A 22,422-nucleotide genomic window follows, 5' to 3' on the forward strand; every position below is an offset into this window, starting at 1 on the left:
TCTTCAAGATTCATTAATTATAATTTTCTCTATACATGCCATTACCATATGGAAATGTATTCATATCTGTGTCCTCACCTGTTTGTGGGGAGTGATGCATGTCCTCTTCTTTGACAATGTGTAATGGGCCACCCCGTGTAGAGTGGGCTAGTGGATGATGCAGACTGAGGCCTAGGAAAGCTCTGCTTAAACTGCCTGGCATGGCAGAGGAGAGTAGAAAGTATGTTGGAAGGAGAACCCCATTACCACCTTCTTTCTGAACCTGGAAGAATAACACCAGCTCCAGGTTTACTGAGGCCCTTGAGCAAGCTGGTCTTGGCAGGCTTTCTTCCTGACTGGGCCCACTTCCTCTTTACAGCTGCCACCAATTCTCATTCACTCGCCCTCTCCCTTTGGGCCCCGTTGCAACGCAGCCAGGTGAATGGAGAACATTGTTCCTTGCTCTTCCTGCCAATGTCCACTTGCTTAGGGGAGAATGAGCAACAGAGGCAGGGCCAAGGGGTGCCAGTGGGGCATATTCTGGGACGTAGCCTTCTGCAGGTGCCCAACAATGCCAACCCTGGACAGCAGCCCTGTAGAACCAGGAAGGGGAACTTCTGGCCTATGAGCTGAATACAGGCCTCTGGGCCTCTCTAACCAGCCTTCAGGATTCTTCCCTAGGCCAGACCACTCACCGGCCCTGTTCTGTATACTCTCAATTTTTGCCTGGCTGGCATATGTCCTACAACTCTGATGATGCCTCTTCCTTGCCTACACAGACAGGTATATGTGTGTGAAACTTCCAGCTGTTGAAGGGTTGTAATGTGGCTTACTGTACAAAGTTAAGAGTAGCTGTCCCTGCCCAACATAGGTGCGTGGCCCCTGGAAGGCTGCCCATAAGGGAATGTGGTCCCTGGGCTGAAAAGTGTTTCCCCTTCCTGCTGTAATGGAGCAAGGTTATAGCTCCGACCACTTGGCAGCCCAGGTCAGTCATATACCCTAAATGCAGACTGGCTGTCCTTATACCTTCTGTGCAGGCCAGAACAGTGGGAGTCCAACTGAAATGGGCCAACAATTTTGAGGGCACCTACTCAAATCCCCCCATAGAAGCAAAGGGGATTGAAATGGGGCCTACATTTCACATCTGGTCTGGGCCTGTTACCAGCTTTGCACAGCCCTGCTACTGTGAAACCTATCGATGGACATTTTACGCCTTGAGCTCCCTGGTGGAAAAGTGGGATATAAATTTAATTTCAAAAGTGGTTGTTGGAATTGCATTGTTTTTAGCTTTGGGTTTTCTCCTTCTGTTGGTAACAGGTTCTTTCAGCATTTTGAATGCAATGGTGGCAAATTTTCAGAACACCCTTAATCTTAACTTAAGAATGCCATTTAACGGAACTGTGGCCAACTTCTCAGATGCAGCGTTTATGGTCAGTTATATGGAAGTATTAACATACACTGCATCTACGACATTTTTGGTTGGGATTATACAGGTAGGAAACAAACTTGGTTATTGGTTATCATTTCTGAAATGTTACATTTTTCTGCAGAAAGCTTTCCATTCCTTAAAACTTGTTTGTGAAATTAACGATTGACATAGCATATGGCTTCAATACCAATACACTGGGCAGTTTCAATGTTGTAAGTAACTTCCCCCAAATAACCATATTTCCCTCCCCATGTTCCATACATACACTTTATATTGGACGAGAAGAGGCTATGCATGCCTAGGTCTGTCCTTGCTACCAGGAAGGGTGCCACAATTGAGATTCCAGATCCCACATAGAGTTGTATGAATATAGAACACATTCTCACACTCCCCTCCCTGTGAGGAGGATATGGACAAGACAAGCAAGTATGATCCCTCTTCACTCTTGATCAAATAGGTGGGAAACATGAGAACAGGGCTTATGGTCAGAAAATATACTAACATTAGCTGAGTATTAGATTATATAGATATCCTGTGCAGATACTTTAAATAGGTGAACATTTTCCAGTGCCTTCGTGCTTCTCCTTAGAACTTAAACCAGGGATCAGCAACTTGGTGCCTGCAGAAGCACATGCACCCACAGAAGCCCTTCTCTGGCATTTACAGGGTCTTTGGTCCCCCACCATGCTGAAATTATATTGATTCCAACTGTTCTTCTCATTTGCAAATGTGCCTACTTTAGGGTTGGACGTTAAGAGCAGGGTGGGGTGTGAGTGAGATTTAGAAGTATAAGTGGGGGGGGGGGGAGCAATGGTATCCATGGTTAGATAGAAAGAGGTTGCTGAAACGTGTGGGGGATGGCAACAATAGATTTACTTCAGGCAACTGAAAGGGTGGACTAATTTGGAGACTCCCCAGAACAGTCTCGTCCTGCATTCCTTGCAGAATGGACAGCTGGAAAAATGCCTGCCTGCCTCTAACTCTAAGCAAGTAATATGGCAAGCTTTTATAAGTAGACTTGGCACTGCAGAAAGTTGGGGTCTACAACTGGGCCTTAAAGGTACCATTTTCTTCCTTTGCCTCTCTTCCTTTTAGCTGTTATTGTGCTGCATTGGCTTGGGTTTTGTCACAACATATCTTTCAGAAAGTCTCATCAATGCTTACCTCACTGCAGCAGCGCTACATGTTATTATCTCCCAGTTCTCCTTCATTTTTGGGATTGTAATTGACTTCCATTCAGGACCCTTGGCATTTTTTTACGTGAGTAAATCCAGCCTTTACTCAAAGCTAATCCCGTTTCTTGGCAGGGGACAGGGAGATCAGTTTAAGAAGTTGCAAGCAGAAAGTTGTAAGCCACTAGTTGAAATGTCTGTGAATTTTTTTTGGGGGGGGGGCAAATGAATGCAGTACCAGTTCCCTCAGAGGCTTCCCTTATGTCTCCCTCATGCGTTCGATGTAGGAATGCAGAAGGAATTGATTCACTTCCCATTTAAAGGTAAATCTACCTACCGTATTTTTTGCTCTATAAGACTCACTTTTTCCCTCCTAAAAAGTAAGGGGAAATGTGTGTGCGTCTTATGGAGCGAATGCAGGCTGCGCAGCTATCCCAGAAGCCAGAACAGCAAGAGGGATTGTTGCTTTCACTGCGCAGCGATTCCTCTTGCTGTTCTGGCTTCTGAGATTCAGAATATTTTTTTTCTTGTTTTCCTCCTCCAAAAACTAGGTGCGTCTTATGGTCTGGTGCGTCTTATAGAGCGAAAAATACAGTGATTTGCCATGTTATGACCTGTGCAGACTTACACAATTTTGCTAGAGTGTTTGAACATTCCCAGTGCATTTACTTGAGTAGAAATGACTGAGGACTATGATTTTGCATCTGATGTAAAGTCTGGATGCACACAGGGGCTGTACGCACAGTCTAATGACACTGCATAAATGGGAATTAGGTACAGATAGGATCCCACTTTTTATTTTTTAACTTAGGTCAGCCATGTTTCTTTTGGACACTTCCATCTGAAAGTGTTAGAGCACCACCAAGTCCCATTGCTCCCAGGGTGGACAGAAGTTGTGCATGATAGCTGCTCCAGGTTGTGGGCAGATGGATAACCTTCCTTGAGCCTTTAAAAACAGGGTTTTTAATAAATCCCGAAGCAATGGATTCAACTTGCAGAAAAGAAGTTTCTTACTAGACATTAGGTATAACTTTCTGGCAATAAGAGCTGTTCAGCAGTGGAACGGACTACCTTGGAAAGTGGTGCACTCTCCTTCATTGGAGGTTTTTAAGCAGTGATTGGATGGCCATCTGTCAGCGATTCTTTAGTTGTGATTCCTGCATAGCTGGGGGTTGGACTAAATTAGGGTCATTCCAACTGTACAATTATTTGATGGTGTGTTTTTTTATTGAGAGAGAGAGAGAGAGAGAGAGAGAGAGAGAGAGAGAGAGAGTTTGGTAACTCTTAGACCGCCCTGTAAAGGGATCAGCAGCACTGCAGATTCTGAAGTGGATACATGATCCAATCTGGAATATAACCCACCTAGATCAAATCATTTGAGTCTGCTTTTGAATCTGAGTTCTGCAAATTTCTTCCCCATCCCTGGTTGTGGGACACATGAATGATGAATACACATTCCTTCTGTTGTAATATACAGAAATGTATAGCAATGTTGTGAAGAAAGCATACTTGCCTGCAATTGCTATATTTTGTGTGTGCATGTTAGTGATTTTCCATACTACTGAATTTGATTTCCATGCTACTGAATTAATTAACCCTTATAAAAATTCCTCCTGCTGAGTATTTTCTTTTCCCCTCAGAACTTGGTATATTATTGCATGGGTCTCCCAAAAGCTAATTCCACCAGTATACTGCTCTTCTTGCTATCTGTACTAATGCTGAGAGTCAGCAAATGCATTAAGATAACTTACAAACATAGTCCCGTTGAGTTTCCTATGGAGCTTCTTTTGGTAGGTACCTTACGTTCTTCGAATAAGAAATATGTTATGCTTCACAGACAGTCATTTCCTCACTAGATGGAAAATAGCCTGAGTGGTGTTTTCAGCATAGAACCTGTCCAAGGAACAATATCCATGAACCTTTGTATTATCTTTAGGCTTTGGTATAGAGAAGAGAGGTTCACCAAGTAAATTCGCCTTCTCTAAGGCTGAAATCCTAGGCATACTTATGGAGTAATTGAAACTACCAGATCTGCTGGCTGGGAGGGGTCAGGATGAGCAGGAAGACACACACCTCTGGTGGAAATAGGTCCACACCAACAGAAAATCCACATGCTGTTAGAACCACATCCTCATACCAGTGGAAAGCATGATAGGAACAAGAGATGCCTGGGAAGAAACAGAAGAGAGATAAAAAATGGGGTGTGCTAAGGGTGCATTTAGGGAAAGACATTTTGCCACTTACCCCCACCAGACCTGCCTTTGGAATGGGGCAAAACTGAAAGGGCAGGATTAATGAAATTCAACTCTACAGGAGTTGGAAGCTCCACATTACAGGAGCACTAGGGATATGGCCGTTCTCAGTTGCCAATCACAGCACAACAGGATATAAGCCCTGCATGTGCCAGCCACAACTCCAGTGACTGTCTGCATGTCATGGAGCTATGCCCAACATTACCTGGTTGTATGGGCTTTGACCTCATGAGATGGGACCTTTGATGAAAGGGGACCATGGTGAAAGAGCACAAACACAATGCACTTTCTGCAATAACACAGAACCACGGAGGAATCTCAAAGCTGAATTTCAATGGGTGAGTTCAGTGTAGGTTCAGTCGCCATGGCTGTCTGAAGCAGAGTCAATGTTAAGAGTTGGCATTAGAATTTCAGGTTAGCTTTTTAAAAATTCCTGTAACATATTGTTGGAAGCATCCTCTTTGAATATGTACACATCACCCCACAGAAGAGATTTGCATAAAATGTGGATATGCATATTTGTACGCATGGATACAGATTTAGAAATAGCCACTATAATTTAAATATAGTACATGTTGTCTTATTGAGGAAGGTTGTGAACAGGCGGCCAATATGCCTGCTCAGTTGGCTATCCAGGTACCTTCAAGGCTTCTGCTTTCCTTTCTTAAGGTTCTTTATCTCTAAAATCTGACCAGATATCTCTTCAGATAGAGGACTGTCCTCTGTAAAATGGACACACATGGCGACCCTAACAGGGAAGGTGAAATGGTATTCCTGAGAAATTTCAAACTTTAATCAGAGCATGATGTAGGAATTGTAGGGATGTGTTTCTAATTACTTTGTTAATATTTTGTTACCTGCTCCAAGGTGGGTAGATATTATGCATTGTACATAAAATAAAATTTAAAAAATCTGTTGGTTAATTTCATTTTCTTTTACAGATTATTGTGTTTACCATACTTTCCACCCACACCCATATGTACGCTGAATCCAGTATGGGAGTTTTTTCAATGGCCCCCCAGAGGTTGGTAATCTACAATGTAATATATTGCTTTATTAAGTACTCTCTGTTGGGAGAGAGACGGGGAAAATGTGTCCTTGTTAATTCTCCTCAACCTTCCAGTAGCTTTTGATACCAAACCTCTAGGACCACCTCTCTCCATATGAATCTCAAGTCCCCTGCAAGCATCATCTGAGGCTCTTCTTTCTGTGCCTCCTCTATAAGAGGTCCAGAGGGTTGCAACACAAGGGTGGGCCTTTTCGGCAGCAGCTCCCCATTTTTTGAATGCTCTCCCCGGGGAGGATGGACTGGCGCCTTCATTATACACCTTTAGACAACAGGTGAAAAGGTTCCTCTCCAACCAAGCCTTTGGCTGATTAACATGTTTGTGGAAGGGGAGAAAGCTTGTTTTTATTATGTATTTTGTGTTTTATGTATTTTATTTTATGTATTATTATTTATGTATTTTATTATGTATCGTATTTTATGCTGTCAACTGCCCTGAGAGCTGCTGATTAAGGGCAGTATACAAATTTAATTAATAAGAAATAATAATAATAATCAAGAATAAGAATAGTGGTCTCTGGTCAATGAAAATAGTTTTGTGCCCCTAGAGTCAGTCATGTTCATGCACCATCGGTCATCATGAAACCTGTATTTATTGTGGTGCTCCCTCTCCAACAACACTGGGTCGCCAGGCTAGTTTCTGTTAAAAGTTACTTTATGTTTTTTATTGATTTTTTTATTGCAGATTTATTTTAAAAAGCAAACAGAGAGAAAAAAACCCAAACAAAAAAATTGGAAAAACAAAAGCAAAATCATCAGCTCACCTTCACAGTGCAATAAGCATCAGTACATACATCTTAATTTACACATATAGATCAAGACAATATATGCCATTCAAATGTCTGAATAGATATCCAGATAAAGTTGATGTTTATAGAACATGTGCTCAAATGCAACAAGGACATTAAGGTCTGTTTTATAGTAGATGGTGAGTATTTATCTCAGGCCTGAAGTACAAGTTGCTTAATGACGACAAGAGGTCATAAAATCCATTTTCGTTGTCCTTCCATTAGTCCCCATACTATAGACTATAATTTGAAAGTACACAAGCACCCGCTAATATAAAGGATTTTGCCAATACAAGATGAATACAGATGGCAACTTCAGGCCAAAAATGAAGCAATCACTGGACAAGCCCACCTCATATGCCTCTATAAGACATTTCTATCATTACACCTTCATTTATTCCATGCTTAAAAGATTTGTGCCCCATGTTTTGGCAAAAGCTTCCCAGTTAGCTAACAATAAAATGATTTCATTGCAGCATTCCAGGTTTGACTCATAATTCTCACTACAGACATCTCCACCTGGTAGTAAAGGTGTTTGTGTTTAAACAGAAATAATAAATCCTGTACCTAAATAAAGCTACAAGGCAGAGTTCTCAGGAATGTTCATTGAAAAATGAAGAAGGCACTCAGAATCTTTCTTATTTCAGATTTCTGCATCCTACATTACCTGACTTTTCAAACCTGAAAAAGATTTTATTGCACGCTTCATCCCTGGCCATAGTGAGCTATTTTCTTCTCATTTTTGTGGCAAAGAAGTATGGAAATATCCACAACTATCACATCAGACACACTCAGGTATAAATTCAATGTCATATGCCAGAAACTTTGAGAAGATTTTGTTGCTCAGGGAGATTAAAGCAATGAGGATTAAGTATAATTTCCTGTAGTTTTGCAGGATGACTGCAGAAAGGATGCTGATCTCTAATTATTACTAGTTCTCTAAGCAAGTTGGGGTGCACACTGGGATATGTTACATGATAATTATAGAATTCATTCACCAGTGTTTGTTTGTTTGTTTGTTTGTTTGTTTGTTTGTTTGTTTAATTGATTAATTTGGTCCTCAAGGCAACTCACAATCAAGGCTATTAGAAAGGTTTCAAGCAGAAGGCACAACAAATAAAACCATAAAAAGTAGCATGTCCAAAAAAAAGGCGGGATTACATTAAATGCTTGGGTAAATTGGATAGTTTTCACTGTTCCCATGAACAATTTTACCCATGCATTCTCCTTTAAGATTTGTAAATGCATCATACTTCAAAAGAAATTATTTTTTACCATTGTAATCTGATTGTGATTAATTTTTATTTACCTCCTACAGGACTTGATGGCAATTGGGCTATGCAATGTCACCAGTTCATTTTTTAAAAGTTTTGCTGTCAGTTGTGCTCTTTCTACAACTGTTATTCAGGAGAAGACAGGTGGAAAAACTCAGGTGTGTTGGTTGATTGTTGAAACCCATCATTTCTTTTAGACCTCCATTAATAGGATGGGCAATCCAAAACATGTTTAACCAGAAACAAGCTCAACTGAGTTAAATAGAAGTCTGAGTAGGGTTATTTATGAGGGCTTATTTTTTCCTCTGAGGAATATGGAACTAAAATAGCTTCAGAGTCAACACGTATTGATTTTACATAAACCTATTTAAAATGGAGTGTGGATGTTGTTTATTTAATGAGAATAAATAATGGTGGAATAAAAATGTTCACCTAAAAGACAGCAAAGAAGAGACCAATCTGACTTGAGATGGAGTTTCACAATTGTAGTAACACCATCAAAAAGGTCCTATCGCTTGTTCTTGCCAGCTACACCTCTCTTGGCTACCTTATTTCCTATATCCTGTATAGTTTAAGACTTTATATGTAATAGTCATCAGCACCTTGAATTAGTCCCAGAAGCAAATTGGTTAACTACTGTATGTGAAAGGTGAAATTGGCACATCATAATTTTGCTTTTTGAAACTTCTGCTATAGATCCAAGGCTCTATACTATTACATTCTTATCAAATTAATAAAAATACCTATCCACACAAACTGAAATGTCAAGGTTTTAACCTCCATCAAAGCCACCATTTTGAATGTGTTCTCAGTAAGATGGACTGTTGTACCTGATAAAAACTTTGATTTTTTAAACCACTGAACTCAGCACTGGAGCCTCAGTACCAGAACACATTTCTAATGCAGTATTTATTTTTAATTAGCTTGCAGCTCTCATTGGAGTTTCCTTAATGTTGGCAGTTGTGTTAAAGCTGGGAACCTACTTCCAGTACCTTCCTAATGTAAGTTAATGTGAAATGCTATTTCAGTAAACATTGATTCCACACCTTTGACATATTTCTATTGTATTCTATTATATAAAAGGCACATCTTTTGGCCATGTAAATGTTGGCACATTCAATGTGTCACGGTTTTGAGGCTGTAGGGAAGATGACTGTAGCAGATAGGGCAGAATCAAACAAACAAGACATGGTCTTTCAGGACCCTGGACAGAGCACCATGGAAGGCACTGGTTCCAACATTCACACACACACACACACACACACACACACACACACACACACACACGGGAGCAGATTGCTGAGGCCCTATGAAGTTGGCAGGGGCTTCCTTACTGTTTACCCACCTCCATTATTAAAGGGCCTCTGTTGGCTGCTACAGCATGGGGAAGGTGTGAACTGCACAGAGACTGAGACTGTCTTCTGAGTCTGTGGAGTCTGGCCAAGTCACATCTTCTGACCTTAAAGATCCTGGTGGGGAGAGGTGGCTCCTCCATGTTTTTCTGTGACTTCGCAAGTGGCTGAGAGACTGCAGAGCTACAGTGCTTCCTTGAATAGCTCTCTGGGTCTGTTTCTACCACATGTAAGGAGAAGCAACTCAAGGGATTGTTAGTTTCTCCTGGAATAGCACCATCTTTCCACCTTCGGCAGAACCAGGTTAGTGGAAATACCAGCTCTGAAATTACCTGAAAGTGGTAGGAAAATTATAATATGTACACATAAGGGTAGAGACTTTAGAGTTATAAAACATGATATATTGATATAGCATTGGCTTGCTAAACAAATAAAACTGTTTGTTCCTACAAAGCCATTTTAAATGAGCTGTGTATCCTTGGCAAAAGAATAGCCAGTTATTGTTGTTTTTTCCACAGGCTGTTGTGGCTGCTATTGTACTGGTCAACATGTTCCCATTTCTTGAAAAATTTATGGATGTCCCTTTCTTGTGGAGGCAAGATAAATATGATTTTGTAAGTGTCATATGATCCACATGGGGTTGGAGAGGGGAATTAAATGGGGTATCACCTAATGTTACACCATGGCAGCGGAGGTGCAATGCCAGTGTAGATGTGCTGTCATACATATATTTGCATGTACTGCTGCTCAAGATGATTTGGGGATCCAGCTAGACAAATTGACAGAGAACTGTTGTCAGATCTCAACATCTCTTTAAAAACAAGAACACAGCCATGGGGTGTCCCAGTGTGGATCTGGACCATGGAACTGTGGGAGATGTAACTCTTCCCCCTTGTGACATTTTCCTCAATGCAAACAAAGCTTAGAAGTGTATGTAAGTTTTTCCCAGTGGTGTTAATTAACCACCTCCCAACCAGGAAGCTGTGGTTTAAGGGCTCCCTCCAAACCAGTACATATAAAACCCAAGATGTGATGCTGGTTTTGGACATCATGGGAAACTGTGGTTTAAAATGCTAGGATAGCTTGGTTGAAGCTGTGCATGGGAGGAGGGGTGAGGAGGGAGCACATAGGCACACTACTGGTTCTTGGATCAATTATTGTTTATTAAACCAAGACCATCATGACTCTGTAATGTTAACAGTGCATAGATCATTTCGAAGTTCTAGTAGTTTTGAGAACTGTACCCTAAATTCAAACACAGAATCTTCATGGTTTAAATAACCAGTACTTCAGATGTTTTATTCTTTATATACAAAAAACGGCAGAGGGGTGTCTTGTCACATTGACACTGTACTTCGTTTTATCTTCAACTTTGTCCCTGCTAAGTAGCTTATATTGCCCCTATTTCATTTTTCCTTAAAGGGAATTTGGATCGTGACCTTTCTGTCTGTAATCTGTCTTGGTCTGGATATTGGCTTGGGAATTTCTATGGGATTTGCCTTCTTCATAATAAGTGTGCGGTCACACAGGTACTGTCTCCTATGGTAGTGTTGTATTATAGGGCTACAGGTGAGTGTGTGCGGAGAAAGGGAATTATATTGCTACCAGAGTATATTAGAAAGGTGTCTAGAATGATGAATTCTATGGGAAGGGGCCACTACTCAGGATACTGTTGTGATTACAAAGAATAGTACCTGGGTTGTGACATTCTCCATATATTGATGTCAGTTGTGACAACCTAAAAGGATTATTGAAAAGAAAAGAGGAGGATCAAGAGTAGCCATTAGGGTGCCACCACAGAACCTTCCACTGCTACTTGCCAGGATGGTGAGGGTGGAGGGGCTCAGCAATACCAGGATGTGCTAATTGCTGAGTTGGCAGAGTCAATCCAGTGCTCCTGTTGGTGCACCTATGCTGGCCTGACAGTACCAACAGCCTGTGCCACACCATCCTGGTAAGCAGTAGTGATGCTGCTACTGGGAGGCTGGATCTGCAGTGGTGCTACACCAAAAGCTCTTGAGGAGGAGTGTATCCCATAAATTTAAAGTTAGCAAGTATATGAATTATATATAATTAGATATAATATATAACTATCATTTAGTTAATTAATTAAAAGTGCCTTCTCTAACTTCCTTAGCTCCTTTGTGGCCTCACTCAAGGCATACAACAAATTCTAAAATTCAAGTTTACTGGCCATGAAATATTATAATGAGTAAAGAAGCAGAGGAGAAGTAAGCAGAGTGCAAAGTGAACTAAAACACAAAATTAGCATCCAGCTGGCCTTACCCTTGAGCAAGCCATGAAGCTCAAATAATATGCCTGGAATATGCATTTTTCTTCAGTGTATATTGTTCTTCAATGCAAAGACTAGTAAAATCCTCTCACCATATATTGGGGTAGCAGGGTGGTGGAAGAGAGAGCACAAGCAATTGGGGCTTGAGACAGCGTAAGCAAGGTCACATACGCTATAAACCTTTGGAGATGGGTGCTTTGGGCAATAATTGCTTTGCCCAAATTGGGGAAGATGCATAACTTGAAAGGATCTCTTCTTGGATTCCAGTCAGATAACTAAAGAGAAAACACTATCATGTATTTGTGGTGCTTGCAATGATTTTGAGTAATGATCTAAGGAAAACAGTGAGTGGGTGGAGTGGCAGGAGTTTCTGCAAGCCAGTTAGGGAAAAAATCCTCACTGTTTTCTTTGATCTGCGCATAGCAAGGGCAAAGATAGAAGGATGATAAAACACCTTCCCTACAGATATAACTGATGCTCATACAACTTGTGGTCTGGCACTGAGCCTGGAGTAACAATATTGTATGTATTCTTATGGAGAGACATACTGCACATTTGACTAAATGCTCTGTTTCCATGCTACAGCAAGATTAGGATCAGATTTTACCTGCTCTTTTCTTATCCACTCTCCATGGAGAGACATGAAAGTAAAAAAGATAATTCAAGGGGAGCTTGTGACCATTCCATTCTTTAAAACTACATTCAAAGTTGAATAGTTGTCTGTGTCTGTCATGGTTTCTTTCCTTGGCTAAAGGTTTGGCTCTGCTCAATTTTTAAGAAGGCAATCTAACTTAACATTTTGTTTCAGAATGAAGATGTTGACACTGGGTCAGATTCCAAACACCAATATTTATCGCAGTTTTTCTGACTATGCTGAGGTAAGGGTGGGAGGGAATAAATATTCTTTGCTGTAACCAGTCCCCTTCACTAGCACACTAGCAGCTGACGCATCAGGTTGAATTAATTCCAGGAATAGTGTTGTGTATAATTACCACCTTTATGACTCGTAATGAAGAGCCATACTTGAAAAGACAGAGTTGCAGGAACCCCACAAGCATCTCTGAAAAATACACAGCATAGTGATCCTTCTGACAGGATTTAATTAACAACTATAGCTTGGTGACCCTGACATCAGCAATGAAAGCAGATTTGTAGCACAAATGTTGTGCTATGTACTCTGTTCAATCTCTGCATGGTCCAAATGTTGTTTTATATGTCTGGCTTCCTCTGGTATTAGATCATACCAAAAGTGCAAATTCTTCTTCTTTGCAAGGTGCCAGTTTATTATCAACTAATCTCAATAAAAATGTGAATTATGTAGCCAAATGGTGTCATCCGTGCACAGAAGAAAGGTATTGGTAGGACTGGGAAAAGTTTGCAGAGATAAAAATTAATCCATGGAGGAGGGAAACCCAAAAACAGTTCTGCTGTGATTCTGCATACTTAGTGGGCAATGAATGCTTGGGGCTACAGAGGAATGGTAAATTGTATTCTGAAAAAGAGCACATCAGGAATCCTGAACAGGAGCTCTGCACACTACAACATTTTGTTGCAGGTTCCACTAAGAAAGACTTAAATTTTATTTCTCTTTTTAGGCTATAGAGATTCAGGGGGTGAAAATGTTCCAGTGCTGTGCCTCCATTTCAACTGCAAATATGAAACATTTCAAATCCTACATTTTACATAAGGTAAATGGTGCCCTCCAAATGATTATCAGATAAAGAGCCTTCCAAAATTGCATTTTTCTGAATTTTAAGATGCAGTTCTCCTGTAGTGTACACAGAAGTGCATATACTGGGGCAAACTGTGCATATAATACAGTACACATATTGGTGAAAATAATATTAAAAAATGCATTCTATTAGAGAAGGTTTCTTTGCAAAAAATGTCTATATCGGGCAAAGCTGCATACCAAAGTGTGTATTAGGAGAATCATACTAAATGCTTATGAATTTTAATGAGGACTTTGACAACAACAAATAATCACAAAGATGTGGGAATGTGGAGAACCAAATTTAAAATTGGAAAAAGGAGAAAATGAAATTGGCAGGTTTGCCCTCCCTACTCAGAACCTCTGCAAGTAGACAAAGCTGGCCATATCTGATAATCCATCCTTATTTCTATTTCAGATGGACCTGAAGGCTGTGCCACTTGATGAAAATGAAATGAGAGCTTTGATCTCAGTCAGTATGTCTAGCGTTAGGCAGAAAAAGGATTTAAATTGTACCTGTGTTTGTGAGCCACCTGAACCATTAGCCAGGGTGAGAGATTTTGTTCTTTGTTTGTTTTACATAGAACTCTCTTAGAATTCCCATACAGGTGTCACTTAGACAATTCCTTCCACCTTGCCTAAATCAAAAGCCCACACCTGCCTGGTGTATACATCTACACATCACTCAGTGAAAAATACCTAAGCTCTGGTTATCTCTCGCTTTAACTACTGCAATGCGCTCTCTGTGGGGCTACCTTTGAAGATGACCCAGAAACTACAACAAATCCAGAATGTGGCAGCTAGACTGGTGACTGGGAGCGGCTGCCGAGACCACATAACACCGGTCTTGAAACACCAACATTGGCTCCCAGTACGTTTCCGAGCACAATTCAAAGTGTTGGTGTTGACCTTTAAAGCCCTAAACAGCCTCAGTCTAGTATATCTGAAGGAGCGTCTCCACCCCCATCATTCTACCCGGACACTGAGATCCAGCGCCGAGAGCCTTCTGGCGGATCCCTCACTGCGAAAAGCCAAGTTACAGGGAACCAGGCAAAGGGCCTTCTCGGTAGTGGCACCTGCCCTGTGGAACGTCCTCCCACCAGATGTCAAAGAGAACAACAAGTACCAGACTTTTAGAGGATATCTGAAGGCAGCCCTGTTTAGGGAAGCTTTTAATGTTTGATGCATTACTGTATTTTAATATTTTGTTGGAAGCCGCCCAGAGTGGCTGGGGAAGCCCAGCCAGATTGGCAGGGTATAAATAATGAATTATTATTATTATTACTACTACTATTATTATTATTAGCAGCTCCATTTACCAGTTTATATAAAGCATGGCATTCCTTAGGGCCAAACTAGATGTTCAGTGGAGGAATACGTGAAGAAGAGATGCCTATCCTACGTGGTGCTTACATGATTTTCTCAAAGTGTAATTGAGCTAATGGCCTCTAATGCAAGCAGACCTCTATTCCCTTGCTGTAGTGGTGGGAGCTGGTCCCACTGTGAGCCATTGAAAAGGCTTTTTGTTGTTGACGCTTCAGTGCAAGCAGAAAGCCTCTATGCTGCACAGGAATACTGTGCATGTAATAGGGAAGGGAAGAAAACTTTCAATCCCTTCTTCTCCTTTAGGTCAACAGAGTGGGTTTTCCATTCCCATTATAAATGCACCAAGGTTTTTATTTTATGTATTTAGACATTTGAGCTTTGGTGGCTTTGCAGACCTACAGCACTCAAACCTATATGTCAGAATGAAAAATCCACATTAGTTTTTCCATCCAATACCTGGATCATAATTCCTGTTGAAAATCACCCCACAGTAAATGGGACAGGATCAGATGCTCAGCATTTCTCATCCAGTTCACTGTTTCTTTTTCTATTGACATTAAACTCAATGCAATGGTGTTTTTACAAAGATAGTTTCTAAAATTAATATGCTTTTGATAGCACCAAGAGGCATGATTAACAGTGCCTCCCTATGCATATCCACTCAGCAGCAAGGCTCAGTGAGTTCAGTGAAATTTGTGTGTGGGATTGCAGCCTAAATTGAGAATGGCAGAATTCTTGGGTGCGTGACGGTTTTTCTTGCTTTAGCCAGACTATGCTTATATATCTTTGTAACACAACCATAGTTTTCTTAAACATATTTTAACAGGAGAAAGGAAAAATGCATAAATGAAGCTGAGTATTGTCCTAGCCTGTTCTAGAACCTCATCTCTCCTGCGTTTCTAGGTACCTTACACAGAGAAACTTCTAAGGCGGGTTCGTACAGCTAATGAGATATCATCTGCTTCTTCTTTGGCATTAATACGCTGGTCAAGAATTGAGAGCAGATACCCTTCTGAGATTCATTACATAGAAAGGGAAACAGGACAGGAGTATGTAAAGAGGAAAGAAGATCTCAACAGGTTATGGTTTTGCTCAAACCCCCCTGTCACGAGATCCACAACTCATTTGCACCCACTTGAATCAGAGACATCCACTTACATGATCCACACCATTATTTTAGACTTCAGTATGGTGCACTTTGTTGATCTACAAGCTTCCTATCTGTTACGAGAGGTAAGTTGCCTGAACTATTGAAGCTTAGTGGTTTTTATTTAGCTATAGCATTCATTTAAACTAGTGCTCTCTTGCACTCGTGCTCTTATTTTTAAAGGCCCTTTAAAAAATAATAATATGGGTGGTCATGAACACGTTATACGAGAGTAGAAGCAAGATCGGCTGCAAGCAATGTGGCAAAACTAGGTCTTGGGAGAAACTAGAATGATTCAGATAGCCAGTTTCCTACCCATAATGGTGGTGGTGGGGGGAATATTTTAATACAATAGCTTTTCAGTTACTTAAAGGAGGATTGATGTGCAATATGATCCTGCCACATGTTTAAGTCCCAAGACCACTTACATTCAGCAGGTGAGTTTTTCAGGCTTGCAGGAAATGTCTTGGTAGCCAAATGTTTGATAAGTTTCTTAAGAATTGAATTATGTATAAATGCAATTACAAAAAAAAAGATGATGGGGAAACTAGGAGCATAACTTGGGCTTCTAGATACAAACTAAATTGATGTTTGCCAAAAGTGTTAGAATGTCAGCCTGCCTGGATTAAGGATGGGAGGAAGGATTAAAGAACACCCCCCCCCCAACATTAAGAACCACACAGGGGTCAGATCAGATTAAGAACATAACTGAGTCAGAAGAGGGGGAAAAAACTCCACAAAACTGAAAAAGCAAGTACAGTCATATTAGCATGAAGCATTGAAAATGAACGTCCTAAAGCTTAAGAATTGGAAACAACAAAAGGTAGTTAAGAGGGGTTGAAAGAAGTTACATCATCAAAGCAATAGTCATTTTGCTGAAAAGATGACTCAGAAAAGAACAAATATCACTGTGGCAAATTGCCCAACAATATATGCATTTCACTAACATAGGTTTTCATATGGACTGTAAACACATTACTGCTCACCTAATGGGCTACAGATATGACCTTTCTGTTTTTCATGCCTTTCCACCATTTAGTACCCATTCATTCCTCCAGTTATTTGTATACCTGCCTTTCATTATTTGTGCACAGCCTTTCATTAAAAAAAATACCAAAAGCAAGGGGGGGGGGCCAAAACCATCTTATCAAATGATTCCTCTGATTACTAGGAAGTAGGGATGTTGGAAGGCATCGTTTTCCATTCTGCTCTGTATTCGTCACATACAGTACTGTGTTCATTCCGCTGCAGTGCTTCTTACACTAAAAAAAACAACTATACTATTTGTCTCTCTGTCTTCTGTAGCAAAATTACTTAACTTACATAATTTATGCATAATTTTTGCTCTCTATGTTATGCCACCCCGTTGCAGAGGGAACACAATGACAAGCGGAGGAAGGAATGTAATCAATTCCATATTGTTTGCTGGGATGATTTCCATTCTGGATGTGGGACAAATAAGCAAACACTGGCAATTTCTGCTCCCACTCCTGTTTTTGTTGGAATTCTCCAACATCCCTACTGGGAAGGGAGCAGTTTGCATCCCCCATCAGGGCTCTGAATTAGGTGGAGAGCTTTGAACTTCTCTGCCCACCCCTGCACCATTTCTGCTTTAAATTGTTGCCAGTATTGGTGGCATGCCAGGAAAATTTGCTTGGGATTCAGAATCAGGCCCCAGAACCAGGCGTTAGTCACCCCTGATCTAGAGACTGAAAACATCACCCATTTTAATACATTGTTTCCCTTCTACAGCTGTGTCACACATTTCAGAATATTGGCATCACACTCCTGATAGCTGCCTGTCATCGTGAGTATAGTTGCTGCACTTTTAAAATTAGCAATTTTGGATATTGTTTGTATGATTAATGCTGTTGTAAAGCCACATCTTTTAATCATGCTGTTTTGTGTGATTATTCTTTCTTTCTTTTTAATCTTATAGCCACTGTGATAAGGACCTTTGAAAAGCATGACTTTTTTGACCAGTGTGTTACCAAAGCACGGTTCTTTCCAACCTTACATGACGCAGTACTCTATGCAGTGGAGCCAGAACTCTTGGAAGAGACGGTGCCAGTAGAACCTAGTATTATCCTGCCTGAGGAAGTGTTGGCTGAAGTAACTCTAAATGAGGAAAAGGTATAATAGTTGGTTGAGACCCGTGATCAATGTAATGACCTGACAAATGCTAATCCAGAAAAGAAGTCTGATCATTTCAACTAGGAGTTACATAAATGATTTGTTTCAGTGGCGTTTTTAGCAGTAAAAGATCTTTCCAGATGAATTATTAAGCCCAGTAGCATAGAACATTCTATCTGTTTCCTGCAATAGGGAATCAGTCCCAAATATTTTGCTGCTAGGAAAAATAAATACTCCCCCTTTCTCCTCTACTAACACCTAAATTGTGAGTACTATGTGAAATGCATGGGACGTGGGTGGCACTGTGGTCTAAACCACTGAGCCTAGGGATTGCCGATCAGAAGGTTGGCAGTTCGAATCCCCGTGACGGGGTGAGCTCTCGTTGCTCGGTCCCTGCTCCTGCCAACCTAGCAGTTCGAAAGCACGTCAAGTGCAAGTAGGTAAATCGGTACCACTCTGGCGGGAAGGTAAACTGCGTTTCCGTGTGTTGCTCTGGTTCGCCAGAAGCGACTTAGTCATGCTGGCCATATGACCTGGAAGCTGTACGCCGGCTCCCTCAGCCAGTAAAGTGAGATGAGCGCCACAACCCCAGAGTCGTTCACGACTGGACCTAACAGTCAGGGGTCCCTTTACCTTTACCTTTACCTTTATGTGAAATGCACAAGTGTCAGGGATACCTGCTAACTAGTGTAATTTTTTGATGGGGGGGGGGAATGCCCTGAGAGCAGCCTCCGATGGTCTGTCACCCCAGGCACCTTTGGCCCAAGCTGAATCTGACACCAAAGTTTAACCAGGCTGGGAGTAATATGCCTGTGGCAATAACCAGCTGACTGTCAACCCTCCCTTCTCCTGTGCAAGTGGGTGTGGTTTGGCTAAAACAGCCTTATGGGCCAATTGGGGAGGCAGGGTGGGTCAAAAGTAGCCCACAGGCTTGGATTTCCTCACTCCTGCTTTAGATATAGTATCTTCTCCCTGGGACCTCACATTTAATTTTTCCGTGCATTTTGGAAGACCAGGGGGCTAACACATGTAGTCACATAATGTTCTGAAGCCTATAAATGCCAGCAGCTTTGTTTCCTATTGTCCCTGTGATCATGATGTTCAATATTAGTATGCTGCCCAAGGCTGGCCATATCATTCACCATCAGGTAAAATGAAGTGCTGGTGTCAGTTGATGTGTTGCAAAATTTTTGATAAAGGTACCAGTGTCCAATTCAATAGAGTCAAAGAATTGACAGACGCAGCAAATGGAGAAAAAGAAGGTGAGGTTTATTGCTGAGCAATAATTGACCCAGTGGAATCCTTTCCAAAAGACTGGGCCCAGAGCATTGTATATCTGGGGTTTTATACCTGAGTACAGCATCACAGATCATGACATAATCAAATACAATCGCGAACGCCAGCAAAAATAAGCTAATGAGCGCATTCAAGCCTGGCTCCTGACCGTACAAAGAGTTCTCCTCCCAACTTCTGCTTTTTCAGTCTGAACACCAGACCAACCTTTCCCCTAGATTCATCGGTGCAGAATGACCGCTCCCCGCTTAAAACGGGGGGCGCCCTTTGCGTGGACGCGTGCAGCCCCTAGATCTGGAGCGGCTCCAACAGCATAGGCTTGGCCTTGCCTTCCCTCAGGTGGGATACCTGGAGGTCTCCGCCTACCTCAGTCAGTTGTCCAATCCCACCTGGGGGAAGCGTTGCCAAGGAGACCAGGCCAGGTAGGGGAGGGATTACCTGAACACCAGACCAACCTTTCCCCTAGATTCATCGGTGCAGAATAGAAACTTAAGGCAAGGAGGAACTCTCCCCAATGACCATCTGTTCATTTAAGGACATCGTGGTTAGCACCTTCCTGTTTTGTGTACAGACTTAGTCTGGACAAGAGGGGGGAGATGTACCAGCATCTCAGATTTATAGCTTCCTCTTTTGTAGAGAGCAAGAAAGTACTGGGGCAGGGTTCATTCTGGAAACTTGCAATTTCAAGCAATTTTGCTGTTAAGCTAAGCAAAAGCTTTTATGATTCAATGGATTATAAAATCACTGTAAAACTCTGGTTGTGTGTGAATATATGTGAATATATTGATAACTGATAACTGATTACATGGATAACTGATTATATGAATAACATAAGGGTAAAATTCCTCCAGACCCTGCTTCAGATGCTGTGGGTGGAGAGAAGTTGTACAAGTGCAATGTGTGTGCAGGGGAAGATACAGTCCTATCACTCGGAAAGTAAGATTTCGCTGCCAGCACAACCAGACCATGTGCATGGAATGGGAATGAGAAGGTGTCATCTTATCCTTTGCCTTGGGCTGCAAAACATATTGGCCTGACCTTGCTGCTGCCAGCCAGCTGCCGCGGCCTGATGGCTCCTCCCTCCTGTGCACATGAAATACTCTTGGAAACACTTGGACTAACCGTTCTTGAAATAGCATGTTCACATCCAAATATGACTAAATGCATGGGCTAAATTTATTGAGTCAGGATTTCACTGCTAGTCCTGACCCCAATATCACCATGTCATTAGGCCCTATCTCTAATGTCTGCATATTCAGCCAAAAGGTGTCTATTTGTACAGTCCTGATGTTGCAGGACTTCTGAACATGTGGAACACCTGTGTACAGCTGAACATGCAGGGCCATTCCTTTGCAGGTGTCCCACTCAACGTGGGACCAATAGGGCATGTCAATATTGTGGGTTGGGCCACAGCGCATGGTTCCCCTCCCCATCTACATGTTTAGTTGACATGTAGCGGGAGACCTAAATAGGGCTTCTGCCTTATAGGATAGTACACACTTTCCTGTTTCTCATATTCAAGCCCTACCCCCCTCTTTCATGTTCTCTTCTCATTCTCCGTTCTAGACAGAGCAGCTCATAGTTCAGAATGTCACTTGTTCTGTTTTAACACAGTTTCTGATAGACCATAGCGAATCTCACAAGATCTGAACATCCCATATAAATACAGGGGAATGTTTTGCATAAACATCCTCAAGCCCAATCTAGAAGTTATATTCAGATGCTGCTGCACTCAACTTTCATCATCCTTGGTGATTGGCCATGCTGGTTGGGTTAATGAGAACTGGAGTCCAAAATCATTTGTAGCATGACCACTTCCCCACCCACTGTGGTTAGGGTTTCCCCTTCTTCCATCACCCATTCTTGAGCCCTGCCTGGAAGGGGACATATTCAGGGCAGAAAATGCTTCTTGGCATCAAGCTAGCCTGAGAAGAATATCATAAAAGCAGCCTTTAGGAATCAAGCTGCCTGTTTACTCTGCATTGCCCAAAGAGAACCCAAGAGATCTGGACTAATATGCAGTTAGTAAGGCACAGATTAGCCGTTGTGTCAACAGGAGTTATTTCTAAGTAAGTGTGAAAAAGATGGTAGCTTTCAGAAATTCCCTCCTCTCTGGAGGTTGCCTGTGGTCTTTTAATAGGACAGACTGAGCTTCTTTATTTTAACTTCCTCAACTAAATTGCAAGTTTGTGGAGTTATGGCTTTCTGCAACTGTGCATGGGCATGGGGACTCCTACGAACATATAAGATGTAGTACCTTTTTGGCAACCAATTGGATGGACCAGCAACATTAACTGGGAATATAATATATATATAGGCATTGTGCATTTTTGTGTGTTTCAGGATAGGAGTCAACACTCAGGGAGGAGTCCTCATTCAGATAGGAGGAGCATGCAGTCCAATGGGAACAGAGAAACTACCTCAATCAAAAGTGCACAGAGCGAAACTTACATTGATGAGCCCATATCAGATCTTTTCCGCACTTATTCTCTCCAGAGTGATATAGAGGCACTCCCTCAGCATGAAACATCTCCCATTGAGGAAGATGAAGATGATCAAGATTGGGATGGAAAATGGAAATATAACAGTGATGTCTAAATTATGAGATCTATTAGAATTAGCTACATTAAAAAATGGTGCATATGTGACATGATTCAGGTCTGTACTGCTCCTTTTTGAAATTCTGCATTTAAATTAATGTTGTTAAAATAGCTAACCATTTTTCCCTGACATTGCTGAAGGAAATGCTGTTGTATATACAGAGCAGATCAGAAACACATTGAGAAAGAGTGAGAGAAATGAAATGAACTATGACACTTAGAACCATTAATTAAATTGTTTAATTTCCAAAGCTTTTGTGCATTTTGCCATGTGTTATTGTTGAGTGGCTTTTCACAAAAAAGACTCTCTACTTTTAGTCTCCGGAATGTCTAGAAAAGGAACTGTCTTGTAAGAAGCTGTGCTGCTGAGAAACCTTAACTAACCCTCCATTAGAGCCTATTTTGAACAACTGAATGAGCAAAACAGAAGCCATGAAAGACCCATTGGTGCCCAAATAACAGTACCATGTTTCTCCTCTGCTGGCAATAGTAGTGGATTCTAAGGGTGTGCACCAGATTCATTCAGACCAATCCCAAATTGAGCTGGGGTGCCTTAAGATTTAGGACTTGTCAAAGGTGAAACAGAATCTGTACGAGACCGCACAGC

The 22,422-nt window shown here is 41.5% G+C and overlaps 1 protein-coding gene across 10 annotated transcripts in view; it reads left to right on the plus strand.

The window, feature by feature from the left end:
- Window positions 1-22,067, plus strand: part of SLC26A8 (solute carrier family 26 member 8) — a 32,472-nt gene extending 10,405 nt beyond the window's left edge. For 5 of the 10 annotated variants that reach the window (XM_077928733.1, XM_028733464.2, XM_028733465.2 and 2 more), the window contains 16 exons: window positions 1,297-1,472; window positions 2,504-2,668; window positions 4,221-4,370; window positions 5,774-5,856; window positions 7,334-7,481; window positions 8,005-8,118; window positions 8,884-8,961; window positions 9,831-9,926; window positions 10,735-10,841; window positions 12,414-12,483; window positions 13,201-13,293; window positions 13,735-13,866; window positions 15,546-15,875; window positions 17,542-17,596; window positions 17,729-17,922; window positions 21,559-22,067. In XM_077928733.1, coding sequence (XP_077784859.1) covers window positions 1,297-1,472; window positions 2,504-2,668; window positions 4,221-4,370; window positions 5,774-5,856; window positions 7,334-7,481; window positions 8,005-8,118; window positions 8,884-8,961; window positions 9,831-9,926; window positions 10,735-10,841; window positions 12,414-12,483; window positions 13,201-13,293; window positions 13,735-13,866; window positions 15,546-15,875; window positions 17,542-17,596; window positions 17,729-17,922; window positions 21,559-21,813 — 2,246 coding nt within the window. In that variant the 3' untranslated portion in view covers window positions 21,814-22,067. Of the gene's footprint in view, window positions 1-95; window positions 763-1,296; window positions 1,473-2,503; window positions 2,669-4,220; window positions 4,371-5,773; window positions 5,857-7,333; window positions 7,482-8,004; window positions 8,119-8,883; window positions 8,962-9,830; window positions 9,927-10,734; window positions 10,842-12,413; window positions 12,484-13,200; window positions 13,294-13,734; window positions 13,867-15,545; window positions 15,876-17,541; window positions 17,597-17,728; window positions 17,923-21,558 lie in introns of those variants that run through there. The other 5 variants (XM_028733471.2, XM_077928734.1, XM_028733469.2 and 2 more) reach the window with 5 other exon arrangements.
- The last annotated feature ends 355 nt before the right edge of the window (window positions 22,068-22,422 follow it).

The sequence above is a fragment of the Podarcis muralis genome, chromosome 5 (genome assembly GCF_964188315.1).
Source record: "Podarcis muralis chromosome 5, rPodMur119.hap1.1, whole genome shotgun sequence".
Lineage (NCBI taxonomy): Eukaryota > Metazoa > Chordata > Lepidosauria > Squamata > Lacertidae > Podarcis > Podarcis muralis.